General features: G+C 41.4%; 1 protein-coding gene across 1 annotated transcript; it reads right to left on the bottom strand.

The window, feature by feature from the left end:
- Window positions 1-1,596: 1,596 nt before the first annotated feature.
- On the bottom strand, window positions 1,597-8,707 carry cav2 (caveolin 2). Its single transcript, XM_070901619.1, has 3 exons — window positions 8,309-8,707; window positions 7,642-7,829; window positions 1,597-3,370 (listed from the first exon to the last, which is right to left on the bottom strand). The coding sequence occupies exons 1-3, from the start codon at window positions 8,462-8,464 to the stop codon at window positions 3,220-3,222; spliced, it is 495 nt and encodes a 164-aa protein (XP_070757720.1). The 5' UTR covers window positions 8,465-8,707; the 3' UTR covers window positions 1,597-3,219.
- Window positions 8,708-14,282: the final 5,575 nt, after the last annotated feature.

The raw sequence follows: 14,282 nt of genomic DNA on the forward strand, positions 1-14,282 counted from the left end.
GAGAAGAGATTTACTAGAATGGTTCCATGGATGAAGGATTGCAGCAATGTGGATATACTGGAAACGCTGGGCTTGTTCCCCTTAGAGCAGAGAAGGCTAAGAAGATTTGATAGAGGTGTTTAAAATCACCTAAAGTAAACAGAAACTGTTTCAAATGCCTGAAGGGTCTATAACCAGAAGGAACAGATTCATGGCGATTGATAAAAATACAGAGGCATTATGAGGAAAAGTTTTTTATGCAGAGTGATTAGGATTTGAAATGCATTGCCTGATAGGGTGGTGGATATAGATTTCATAGCAGCCTTCAAAAGGGAATTGAATAAATACTTGAAGGAGAAAGAATTGCAGGGCTATGAGGAAAGAACAGGGCAGTGGGACTAACATCAAAACAGCCGGCATAGACTCAATGGGCCAAGTAGCCTCCTTCTGTGCTGTACTATTCTATGAGTCCTTTGCTTTCCCTTCCTTTGTATATGTAGTCTAGCTCAGATATCTATTATGTATTTTAAGGTTTATAAGATGTTCAATTTAGTTTTCTGTGAAGCCTCATAAGAATTATAACTGGCATTTTGGTTATCATAGAAATTTACAGCACAGAAGGAGGCCAAACGGCCCATCATATCTGTGCCGGCTGACAAAGAGCTATCCAGCCTAATCCCGCTTTCCAGCTCTTGGTCTGTAGCCTTGTCGGTTACGGCACTTCAAGTACATATCCAAGTACTTTTAAAATGTGATGAGGATTTCTACCACCCTTTCAGGCAGTGAGTTCCAGACCGCCCTACCCTCTGGGTGAAAACATTTCCCCTCAAATCCCCTACCAATTACTTTAAATCTATGCCCCCTGGTTATGCTTTAAGGAGAAAGAATTGCAGGGCTATGAGGAAAGAGCAGGGCAATGGGATTTGGTATTTAGGTTTAGGTATTATATAATCTGTGTTTTAATTATGCATTGAGGTTACAATCAGCACTTAGGGTGGTGGTTATTAATCAACAGAGTATAAAACATTAGACAGGAAGACACATTAAACGTCGTGCAGTATTTCAACCATAGCTGGGTTCTCTTGGTTACAGTACGTTCAAAGTCCAAGATTGCCACACAGTTTAGCAAGGCTATATTTACAGTTTGTACTCAATGTGACAGCTTTATATGCAAGCTAGTCCTTCCGACAGGTTGACTTTATGGTCCCGTCTGCAAAGTTCCTTTAGATAGCTTGTGCTGAGTTTTTCCTAGACAAAGGGGATTGATGTCAATTGTGGATCACCAATTGTTACTCTAGCTGTGGCCAGTTAACTCAGCACTGAACAGAAATTGAATCTGGGATTTTTGGGTTTGTACGACTATATGGGCGATGCCTTTACCCACAGGACATGGAGAGAGGTCATAGAGAAACTTTTTAAAACCTCACTTCCATAGCAAAATATAGACCTGTTGTAACTGTATTTAGTAATTGTACAGTCCACACTAAAAGCTGATACTATAGTGACTCTTTTCTAAATGTGGGATTTCCTGCGATCTTATTAAAACTGATTCTGATTTCAAGCTAATATTGGACCAGATGATGCAGTGAAAATAAATGGAAAAGTATGATGCCACTGAATTGTTTTTATTTATAACTTTGTAATGGTACCTCACAAAAAATCTTAACACTGTACAATCTGTGCACAGACCTCAGCCTTTTAAAGCATTAGGTATAGACAGATATCGCAATGATGTACAAACATAACACAGCAGATTTATACAGAGTCCATCACGTAAGTGCAGGGCACAACCTTTTCAAATGCTGCAAAATACAAAATTGAAAAGATTACCAACATTTCACCACCAATATATGTTGATACAATAGCACAATTTTGCTCTATAAAGTTACAACATAAAGCATTATTACAAAGGAGTGAGTATCTGTATACTGATTTGGAATTACTCATATCCACTTGATAGGGTAAAATTAAAGTAAAACCCAATAATCTAAGAAGAAACAGATCAGAACTTTTTGATTCTCATTATTTCAATTAAAACATCACTATTGGGTATTTAACAAGTTACAACTTGCATTTAAATACAGCACTTAGCGTAGAAAACATTCCAATGTGCTTTACAGAGGAGTAGAAAAAAGAAATAGATAAATGAATGGATGCTAAACCATGGAGGGGGAGGTTCATAAGACTGACTGAAAGCTTGGTTGAAATTATGGATTTTGGGAAGGTTTTGAAGGGTGCAGTGAGAAGAGGCAATGGGCTTCAAGGAGGGCTATCCATTAGGTAGGGCAAAGGTGACTGAAGGCTCAGGTCCAGCAAGGGGAGGAGGGGATGGACAAAAAGCCAGAGTTGGAGCACTAAAGGTTGCTGGAGGAAATCTAAAGCTGCAGGAAGGCAGAGTTAAGGTTATGGAGGGATTTGAAGATGAATACATAGATTTTAAACTTAATGCATTGGGGGACTAGAAGCCAATGTAGCTCAGCAAAGACAAGGGTGATGGGTGAACATTTTGGACCAGTTGGAATTTATGGAGAGTGAAGGCTAGAAGGCTAGTGAGGAAGACATTAGAGAATGTGTCAATATATGAACCATACAAGTCTCTAGTCATACAAATCAAGTCTGAGGGCGTTGCAGACCATATTTTGAAACTGTGCTATGTATTATAAATTGTTTATGATTGAATATTATTTATATCTTGTTACTTTTGCAAACAATATACCGTCTGCACATAGTTACCACCAATAGTAAATACTTATTGTTTGGACTGAAGCCTGTGAAATAAATTCTATTTCTCCAGCTTTGGCTTCCAACATTTTCAAATAACAGAATAATCACTGAAACTAATTAAAAACCCATCAAGAGTTCAGAGCTGTTTCTTCTTAAATGATTGGATTTAACTTTAACTTTACTGTATTAAGTGGATATGAGCATTTCCTGAAATATAATACAAGATTTAATTATTGCACAGCAATATCTTTGTATAATCTTCCTTAATTATTACCAGAGACAGTGTGCATCCTGGCTTATAATAGAAAATATCAATTATATGTATACATATTTCTAAATGAACTTTATCCAAAAGTGCGTATATACTTAAAAAGATATCAGATACTTTCTGAAAGTGCATTTGGAATAAAAAGTATAAACATAGATGATGCTAGTCTTTTTTCATAATATCTGGAAAAAATCCTTTTTAGGTCCTGGTTGTCCTCTTTGATCACCAACCACCTTTTTCTTGCTTCTTCAAACTCGAGTGAAGCGGAAATTGACTGCAGAGAAGGAGCGTCCTATACTCTGACACAGAGGAGAAATAAACATGTCCATAATACTTCTCCAGATGATCTGAAAGGAGGGCAGGCTCATCATAAAGGTCTTCACAATGGGCATAAGAAACCTGAAGTTAAAGTAATGGACTCAATTAATAACAAGAACCTTACAGATTCATGATGATACAAGTTAACACATGGAAGAATCAAATGTTTCAAGCTGTGCATCTTTAACCCACTGAGAGCTGCAACAAGTTCCCATCGCAAATCAATTCCCTACTGTCATTGGTATATGCCATTAACAGATAGGCTTTGCATACTGATATTCATTCTCTCCTGTTAATTGTGTGTATCTATATAAAACCATGTTGCAAACAAAAATGGGATAGTGAATTTCCCATAACCTGAATTTGTCCAACACCCACAGTACTAAGCACATTTGAAATCTTGACCTCTACCTGTTGCTTTCTCCTCCCTTTTTTTATTTTGGTCTGTCCTGTAAAGGGGCTGCTCCTCCCTCATTATGCCTGTTCTGATATGGAGCCCACCAGAACCATTAAACTTTCCATTTCAGGAACTGACTGACCTACTGTATATCTTGAGTATTTTCTTATTTTTACCCATTTGATTTGTTGCACTCTTGTCCATTTCCTAATATTCAAATATATTATACTGTTAAAATATCCTAATAGAATATAACAATTTGGCTATGTTAACAATGTATAAAACATTAAATATGCTAGTGTATTTTAATTTTCTTTAAAAATAAGTTAGAACCAACCTCTAATAATTCATATAACATCAATCTTTCACGTTTGTTGCCAAAATATACAGTCCTTGGACTTCAATTTCCTGCATCTTTGTGGCCAGCAACAAGTGCATTCTGGGCGCAAATCAAATACGCGGCCTAAAAGATCGAGGCATTTTAGGCGTAAGTGAGTTACGCACGTAACTCAATATGCCCAAATCGCTTTGATTTTTTATGGCCATCTATCGATCTCTCCGTCCAAACGCATCTCTTCCTATAAGACTGGCCACATTATAAAGCCTCATATACGTGTTTCCTCCAACTGCGCTTGCTCAGAGGCTCTCTGAACATTAAGATCAAATTTTCAGGTGCAACAGCAGAGTCACTTTTCTAATATTTAGCTGCAACTTTTTGAGCGTTCAAATTTTTTTTATTCCTCCCCGACACCTGCTCTGTACCTTCTGTATGGTTTCATGCTTTTGTATGGCATAAGCATAAGTCACACTAAAAGTTGAAAAGTTTCCCTGATTGCAGGTTCTCAGGCCATTCGGCCCAACTGATCTGTGCTGGTGTTTATGCTCCACATGAGTCTCCTCCCACCCTACTTCATCTAACCCTAACCTAACATCTATTCCTTTCTCCCCCATGTGTATATTTAGCTTCCCCTTAAAAGAATCGATGCTAGTCGCCTCAACTACTCCTTGTGGTAGCAAGTTCCACGTTCTAACCACTCTCTGGGTAAAGAGGTTTCTCCTGAATTTCTTACTGAATTTATTAGTGAATATCTTATATGTAAGAAAAAGTTTTCTCTGTCTTTTTTTCCCATACTTTCTGATTCTCCCAGTATCCTCTTCCATTTCTCTCCTTCTGGTTCTGAATCTTTCTCTGATCCAATCTTCCCTCAGTAACATTAATTAGCCTCTAATTTAGCTCAGAAATGTATGAACATAGCAAGAGGAATAGGCCACTCAGCCCCTCGAGCCTGTTCCGCCATTCAATAGATCATGGCTGATCTATATCATAATTCCATCTATCCGCCAATCTGCGTGAATGATGGTTGAATGAGTTGAAACTTCAATTTTCAGAAAAGAAATATAGCAGCCCAGAATTTGCTGCCAAAATAATGGCAAGTTTAACAGCATATAAATCGTCCAGAAACTTGTGATATGGGAAGAGATACTATTACGTTAGCCTCGCAGAAACGGCAGCTCGTCCTCAACCACCCCATGAGTTTCATGAAGTTGCTGCATTTTCACTTTGGCACAGAAAGTTAGGGCTAGTACTTAACTGCATAAGTACCTTTTTAATGAGGAGATTTATGTTCCTGCAATGCCAATGAACCACTCCAGCCCAGAAAGCGGACAACTTAATAGTGGATCGCATTCCTACAGGTAGTAAATTGTTGTTAAGAGATTTTTAAAATTAAAAATGTAAATGAAAAAAAAGTTACTTTTCCTGTCTTCCTTGCTCTCTCTTAATCCAATCGTCCTTTCCCTTTCTCTATTTCTCTTTCTATGTCTAATTTAATCTAGTTCACCCACCTTCTCTGCCATTCCTCTTTCTTTCTCAATTCTTAAATCTGATTAGTTAATCAGATCAGTTCCTATGGACTGGAGGGTAGCTAATGTAACACCACTTTTTAAAAAAGAGAAAATAGGGAATTATAAACCGGTTAGCCTGACATCAATAGTGGGAAAAATGTTGCAATCAATTATTAAAGTTGAAATAGCAGCGCATTTGGAAAGCAGTGACAGGATCGGTCCAAGTTTTCTCTGTCTTTTTTTCCCATACTTTCTGATTCTCCCAGTATCCTCTTCCATTTCTCTCCTTCTGGTTCTGAATCTTTCTCTGATCCAATCTTCCCTCAGTAACATTAATTAGCCTCTAATTTAGCTCAGAAATGTATGAACATAGCAAGAGGAATAGGCCACTCAGCCCAAGGGAAATCATGCTTGACAAATCTTCTGGAATTTTTTGAGGATGTAACTCATAGAGTTGGCAAGGGAGAATCAGTGGATGTGGTGTATTTGGACTTTCAAAAGGCTTTTGACAAAGTCCCACACAAGAGATTGGTGTGCAAAATTAAAGCACATGGTATTGGGGGTAATGTATTAATGTGGAGAGAGAACTGGTTGGCAGACAGGAAGCAGAGAGTCGGGATAAATGGGTCCTTTTCAGAATGGCAGGCAGTGACTAGTGGGGTGCTGCAGGGCTCAGTGCTGGGACCCCAGCTATTTACAATATACATCAATGATTTAGATGAAGGAATTGAGAGCAATATCTCCAAGTTTGTAGATGACACTAAGCTGGGTGGCAGTGTGAGCTGTGAGGCTGTAGGGTGACTTGGACAGGTTAGGTGAGCAGGTAAATGCATGGTCGATGCAGTATAATGTGGATAAATGTGAGGTTATCCACTTTGGTGGCAAAAACACAAAGGCAGAATATTATCTGAATAGCGGCAGATTACGAAAAGGGAAAGTGCAATGAGACCTGGGTGTCATGGTACATCAGTCATTGAAGGTTGGCATGCAGGTGTAGCAGGCGGTGAAGAAGGCAAATGGCATGTTGGCCTTCATAGCTAGAGGATTTGAGTATAGGAGCAGGGAGGTCTTGCTGCAACCGTACAGAGCCTTGGTGAGGCCTCACCTGGAATATTGTGTCCAGTTTTGGTCTCCTAATTTGAGGAAGGACGTTCTTGCTATTCAGGGAGTGCAGCGAAGGTTTACCAGATTCCCGGGATGGCAGGACTGACATGTGAGGAGAGACTGGATCGACTGGGCCTGTAGTCACTGGAGTTTAGAAGAATGAGAGGGGATCTCATTGAAACATATAAAATTCTGATGGGACTGGACAGGTTATAGGCAGGAAGAATGTTCCCGATGCTGGGGGAGTCCAGAACCAGGGGTCATAGTCTAAGGATAAGGGGTAAGCCATTTAGGACCGAGATGAGGAGAAACTTCTTCACTCAGAGTTGTTAACCTGTGGAATTCTCTTCAGCAGAGTTGCTAATGCCAGTTCGTTAGATATATTCAAGAGGGAGCTGGATATGGCCATTACGGCTAAAGGGATCAAGGTGTATGGAGAGAAAGCAGGAAAGGGGTACTGAAGTGAATGATCAGCCATGATCTTATTGAATGGTGGTGCAGGCTCGAAGGGCAGAATGGCCTACTCCTGCACCTATTTTCTATGTTTCTATGTTATGAAGATAGACTCTTGGTCCCGTCATTCATTCAGCGGCAAGATGCTCCACTCCAGCAAATTCTGGGCCATGGTTTGGGTTCAGAGCTTTCCTTCGGCCTTGATTGTTTACGGTGATTTATGACCGTTTTTACATTCAGGCTGTTCTCATTAAATTGACAGGGAATCTTTAGATCGGGAGAATGGCGCCCACGCAGGAAATTCAGGCCAATGTTTTCCGTTCCATACAAGGCTGACAAATTGAACGTTTAGTTTGTGTTGGCAAACTGGACCTGTTTTTTTTAAGCAGGGAAAGAATTTCAGTATTCTCATCATCTGATTTCATCTCTGGATAGATTGAACTAAATGTTATCGTGTCCCTTCTATACAATTTATAACGAGTTATCAAACGGAGCAGACCAGCTGCAAAAGGCAAACCAGTGCTTCCTCAATTTAGGGAACAGCCACGCTTACCAAATGTGGATGTAACTTATTATTGCAAAGAGAATCCCTATGATGAAGGCCAGGGGGATTGCGAGGAAAAGAGTCAGCACTTTGTACAGCACGAATTTACTGATCTCAAACGACGCGTGGCTGCAAATCCAAACTCCGTCGAAAGTTTGCGTCGCAGCAGGTTCTGCGATCACATCTTCGAAAGAAACCTGGAGAGACGAACATGCACATGAGTGACTACAGGGAGCACGTCACGCCTTTTTAAAACCTGTAATAAGGCGTACAATTTTACCAGAATACCACAACATATAGATTTCAGTGGATCAGTGAACTTTTTAAATTATGTTTTAATATAAATGATTTCTATTTTATGACTGATTCGTCGCTGGACAACGACAATAAAAGGGCGGGGGAGACCGGCGTTCAATCGCCTGATCAAATTTTTATCCACAAACTACCCGCACAACCTCCCCTGTGGACATTTGTGTCGCTTTGTCCATCTGCACCTGGCCCGTTCCAACTCACCCCCGCCATCCGTGACAATCCCCGATCACATTACCGCCCGTCATGTGGACACTGCCAGTAAATGTCTATGTGCGCCCCCACCCCACCCACGCTGCCATCCGCTCAGGCCAGGAATACACGGTCTGGAGGCCGGGAGGGGCTTCCCGCCAGCCCGAGCTCTCACCTTGACGTGAGTGTTCAGTCCTCTCGGGTCTCGCTGGTGGTGCTCTTTCTCACCCGGCGGAGATTCTTCGCGGCGAGGGAGCAACTCGGTGGGTTTAAAAAAATCGTCATCTTCAAACTTTACCCCGCGTTCAATGGTATCTGTTTCCTTTCCCATTGTGTTGCTTTTTTTCTCTTTCCTCCCCACCCACCCGCCACCTCTTTTGGATCTTTTCTTTAATTCCTTTCGTGCTTCAAACTCTCCCTGCAGTCTGCCGCGATCGAGCAGCGCGGCGGCTGTGGGTCCGAGCCACGCCCGCTGGGCGCAGTCAGAGCTGGAATCTCACTCAGAGTCCCACGGCCTGTATCAGCCAGCCATACATCCCTCCAAACAAGGACCTCGACACACACACACACACACACACACACAGCTCGCCCGCAGGCAACCACTTGGCAACTCTGATAGATATAGGTGGGTGGAGGGGCAGCAATGCGATGTGCAAATTCACTGGCAAAATGGGCAAGCTGCCATCTTTCAGTGTCTTGTTTGTTTCTGCCAATAGCCAATTATAATCTGGAGCTTTAGTTAGGGATTCAGACCAGGCGATGCATATGAAGTTAATGTGGACAGATTCAGGAAATAGTTTCCCACTGGATAGACATTCCTCCCCGCACGTCCCAGATCCGAATACTGCTCACTTCAGAACAAATGCAAACCCTTCCGTCTTCTCATTAGCGGGGGTGATGTGCAAAGTGCAAATTACATTGATACTTTTATCAGTCGTACTTTCAAAATGATTATCGCTGTTATTCTTTTTTCATGTTTCTTTTAAAAGAGGAGTCAGTTTGTTGGCCCTGCCAGCCATCAAGAGCAGTTGCTCCAACCCAGACAGACTGTCAATGCAAAAATTAGTATTGATTTTGACTGGCACCATTTAAAAAGGTCAACGTCTTAAAAACGCCCATATCTGGGACACTTGCCAAATGCAAACTTTTCGAGGAAAGAGAAAGCAGGACTTGTTAATGTTTAAATTAAACTAAATTCTGTGAAAAATATATGGAATGAGTTAGTTGCAGGATAAAAGCCCATCTCCTCTGCTTAAGCAACATTTTTTAACCACAAACAACTCCACATTCTACATCAGCATTCTCGAGTGAGGTATGACAAAAATTAAATATTTTCTCTAGTTTTGGCTTGGTGGCAGACCCTTTAAATCCAGTTGCAATACGTAAGGGCTAGATTTTCGGAAATGGTAGTTTTACACCAAAATTAGTGTTTTCATTGCGCTATCGTTTTTAGGCCTAACTTTCAGCTTTTACATCCATCGGTAAATTTGGCGCTGCCCGAGGATTCGCGGCACAAACCGTGAGTTTCGACAACTTTAGCCCGGGGCCGGTAGTGCTGCGAGAGAGGCCTTGGGAGGGGGGAAAAACAAACAAAAAATTGCAAAAAACATTCAAAAGGCATTCACAAAACATTAAAAAAACCCTTACCTAGTAAATCGCTGAGAAATAATAAAAAAATAAAAACTTTAACGTACCTTTTTGCAGGTATTCATACTTACCGCTGCCGTAAAGAGGTCACCGAGGATCCGGCCGACCAGGCTTTCGCCGCGGAAGGTCACATTGCGACGAAAACCCAGTCGCAAAGTCAGTGAAAATCTAGGCCAGGGAGTTTAAAGTCAGCTGCAGTTACTTTTGATGTGCCTAGCAACAAATTATATAAATGTTGCGAGGTTTGGTTAGCTACTTCTCTAGGTTCTAAGCCAAATAATTAAAACACAGACAGTGCTGTGTGATTGGTTCATTTATGTGAATGACTAACAGCTCATTTTTAAATGAAATTGTCAGTTATTTAAATCTAAGGAGCCTGGGCAATTATTTTAAGGCTTGTTTAAAGTAAGTTGATTTGTTCAAGCAAAAGAATCAGTTTGGAACTATCAAAGGTCAGACACGTGTAGCTCCCATTATCTAAACTATATAAAAGAAACACTGTGTATACAAAATGTTAATTGGAAATAGTAATTTAGTGTAAAGATTGTAATAAGTTGTTTCTCTTGCAGGTGGTTAGATACTATAAATTCCATTGTAAATATATAATCCTGTGGTATTACACACACAGAATCAAGACCGAGTCACATAAAGAGATAATATGACAGGTGATCAAAAACTTGGTCAAAGAGGTAGATTTTAAGGAGCATCTTAAAGGAGGAGAGGTTTTGGGAGGGAATTCCGGAACTTAGGGCATAGGCAGCTAAAGGAAATCGGAGATACACAAGAAGCCAGAATTGGCAAAGCGCAGAGATCTTGGAAGGTTGTAGGGCTAGAAGGAGGCTACAGAGACAGGGACTGGAAAATCCCACAGAGAGATTTGAACAAAAGGATGAGAATTTTAAAATCAAGGCATTGCCGGACCAGTAGCCAGTGTAGTGCGGTTCGAGAACAGAAGATAACGAGACCAAGGGCTGTAGACACAATTCAATCCTCATTTTAAAGTAATATCTACTGTTCTTATTTTTATATAATACTTTGATATTTTTGTGGCGTATAGACTAAGGAGCTGGGAGATACAAAACTGAGGAACGACAGTTCCAAACTGGTAGAAGAATGTAATTACATGATGACAATCACACTTTGGTCTCTTTCTCCTATTCCTCTGGTCCACCTCCTTCAAGGACTCCTTGATCCACCACTTTGGCCTTTTAAAAAAAAATCCTCATTCTCTTCTGTTCTCCCAAAGCCCCAACCTGAGTTTCTCATCGAGATATCCTCCCTCAGCCTCTGCATTGAACAAGTCCTTAAAAAGTGCAGAGTGTTGGGGTTCATTTCTAGAGGAATAGAATACAAAAGCAGGGAGGAAATGTTACATTTATATAGCAATGTGGTTAGACCATACCTGGAGTATTGTGTGCGGAGTCGAATGGCCGCCGATTTGGGGTCGAATGGCTGCCGATTTGGGGTCGAATGGCTGCCGATTTGGGGTCGAATGGCCGCCGCTCACGAAATTCTCCTTGGTAGTTTTTCCGGCAGTCCCCACTTCCGCCCCGCTGCTGCCAGCCCCTCCGAAGTGCGTAATCAAAGCGCGCACTGCCGATCTCCCACACCTCCATCTAAATTCACCTGGAAAAATCTTCGTCCTGCCGCGCGGTGCCCCCGACAGCTTTTTCTGTCGATGCACTGTGTTGGAAGTGTGTGCGACATAGCTGCGCTCATTGAAGGGGAGGGCGCACTGCCATGGCCGCCATGTTTTTTTTTGTCGGCCGACTGCCAGGTCGGGCCGACAATTATGCCGCCAGGTTCGGCTGGGCCGTCGACAGGCAGCCTGACACCCCCTCTTGGGTGCCAGGCCGCTGGCTTGGCTGAAACCTTCCCTGGTGGCCCAGTTGACCGAAGTTGTAAAATGGTGAAGGCTCTCCCCTTTAAGTGAAGATGTGGTAACGCACATGCGTCATTACGTCATCAGCGCCGGGCTGATGACTGACAGCGGCGGAGACTCTGTCCTGCCTCAACTTCCACCCCCTCGAGTGCTCACCACTGCACTACCGCCCCCATTATGACCGACTTCTGGTCTGCTCCAAAAAAATTTTGCCATGGAGCTGAATTTCGCGCAGGAGGCCACCTCATCCAGAGCGGCAGAAAAAGCACTTCAACAGTGGTAGGTGCAACCTGTTTCAGGCGGACCTGAATTTCTACCTCCTGGTCTCCAAAATGATATTGTAGCATTGGAGAAAATGCAAAAAAGATTTACATGTATATTACCAGAATTGAGAAGAAGCAACTATCATAATTTCCTCATTTTTGAATTCCAACCTGTTTAAGATCTCTCTGTGTTTCCCCAAACCTTTGGGTAGGCTCAGTTAGCTGTATCTCACCTAGTCTACTCACCCTGTAGTACACTCGCTCCCTGAGCAGTAAAATCACTAAAAGCAATTGGAAAACGATGCACTGCCACTCCACGTGCCTCTTTTGCGCTCAGAACCAGTGAGACTCCCAGCTGAAATTACGGTGATTGCCTGACTCTGTTTGGGGGAGAAACTCAAGACTTTGTGCTGTGCTGTTAACGACACCTATAGCTGACTGTATTGGATTGATGAAGCATGCTCTTCTTTGTCTAGCACTGGCCTCATTTTCGCTAAGCAGTTTGGCCATAATCCCTTCAGTATCTACACCATTGCCAATCAGAGCTTGAATGGTGTAGTTGATAATGCCCCCACTCCTCTCAACCTTGTGTAACTGAGATATTCCAGCCAAACTCTGATCATATGTACCTCTGTTATTCCCCAAAATCCCCAACTGCTAGCAACTCTGGCCTTCTCACATTGGAAATCCTGTGTCAGATGTGGATGCTTTATTGTGAAGTAATACCCTTTTGTCTGTGTTCTATTTATACGGATTGATTTTTTTTCTCATAATACTCCTGTGAAGCCTTGGGATGTTTTACTATGTTAAATATGCTATATAAATACAAGCTGTTGTTGTTGTAAGTAATGAGACATCTTGTCTGCAGCTCTGATCACCACACACACACACACACAAAAAGAGTTCTGATCACCACACAATTAGCATTTTCATATATCTGCTTCACCAACGACCTACCCACAGTCGTAAATTCAGGAGTGGTATTGCTCATTGATGGCTCAGCTCCATTCACGATTTCTCATAATGAAGCAGCCCATGCCATCCTACAACACGATCTAGACACTGGCAGGTAACTTTTCAAAGACTTTTTGAAAATAAGTCAAATAAGTGCCAAGCAATGACCACCTTCAACAAGAGAATGCCCAACCACCTTCCTCTGACCCTTTACAGCACCACCATCACCGAGTTGCCAACCACCAACATCCTTGAGTCCCTATTGACCCAAGCTTAACTGGACCAGTCATTTGAGCTACTTCCCCAAACAGAGTCAGACAACCACCGTAATTTCAGCTGGGAGTCTCACTGGCTCTGATCAGTGGCTACAATCGCAGAGCAGAGACTGGGTACTCTGCCATGGGGCCATTTATAAGGCCGAAGGCAAAAGTGTGATGGAATACTCCTGTTCTTTCTGGTGAAAGAATAAACTTGTCATTTTCACCAATTATCCACATTTATATTGTTCAGTGACTGAATGTCAGCTCAACTAACTTGATCCACCATTCTGACTTTTTGTTGAAAATTGAGCATCTTTTTGGGGTTGAACATTGTGTCCCTTGCATAGATTGCATAGTCTGTATCTCAGCAGGACAGGACGCCAACCTACAAAGTGAACAAGATCAGACCCTTCTTTGCGAAGTTACTGGGGGAGACTTTTGGGCATTTGGCATATAATCCTTGCAATAGGAATAATTGTTAAAAGCTATGGAGGAAAATCCTATGATTAGTATTCCTGTAAATACATACATTAGGCCACCTATAGAACCTAACATCGTGACTTCCTAACTTTCAAATTAATCGAAAGGTTTTATTTTGCAGGTAGCTACTTATCCAAGTGACCAGTTGGTATAGTTTTAATTCAATTAATATGTTACATTTTCCAGCTGGACATTTTCCTCTCATCAAGATAATGAAAATATGGCAAAAACTTCTGAAGACCACCATTTTCAAAGAAGAATGGTTTGAAAATTACTTAGCAATTAAAGATCAGGGAAAATAAACATTTGAAATTAATTGATTATTAATGGTTACAGCAATTGAGTAACCATTATTAAACAGGAACTCTTAAGTAATTGCAATAAGCTTAAAATTTTCCTCACTTTTGTTTGTGATCAATTTGATAATGTTACTGATGCTAAAATCTGCACGTTGGCTGGCGAATGTTTTGAAACCTAAGTTGTTTCCATTGTATTATTTTTTGAAGGACAATGATGTAATCGAAGGCAGGGAGTTCCTATTACAAACACTTCCTGCGATAGGCTGAAACCCTTGTTGCACCCATTTTCCTGCAGTTGTTTTCCTAATTAATATGTGTAGTAATGTGTGGAAAAAGTTAAAAGTTACACAAATTCCACAGTTTT

Source organism: Pristiophorus japonicus, chromosome 15 (genome assembly GCF_044704955.1).
Source record: "Pristiophorus japonicus isolate sPriJap1 chromosome 15, sPriJap1.hap1, whole genome shotgun sequence".
Taxonomy (NCBI): domain Eukaryota; kingdom Metazoa; phylum Chordata; class Chondrichthyes; family Pristiophoridae; genus Pristiophorus; species Pristiophorus japonicus.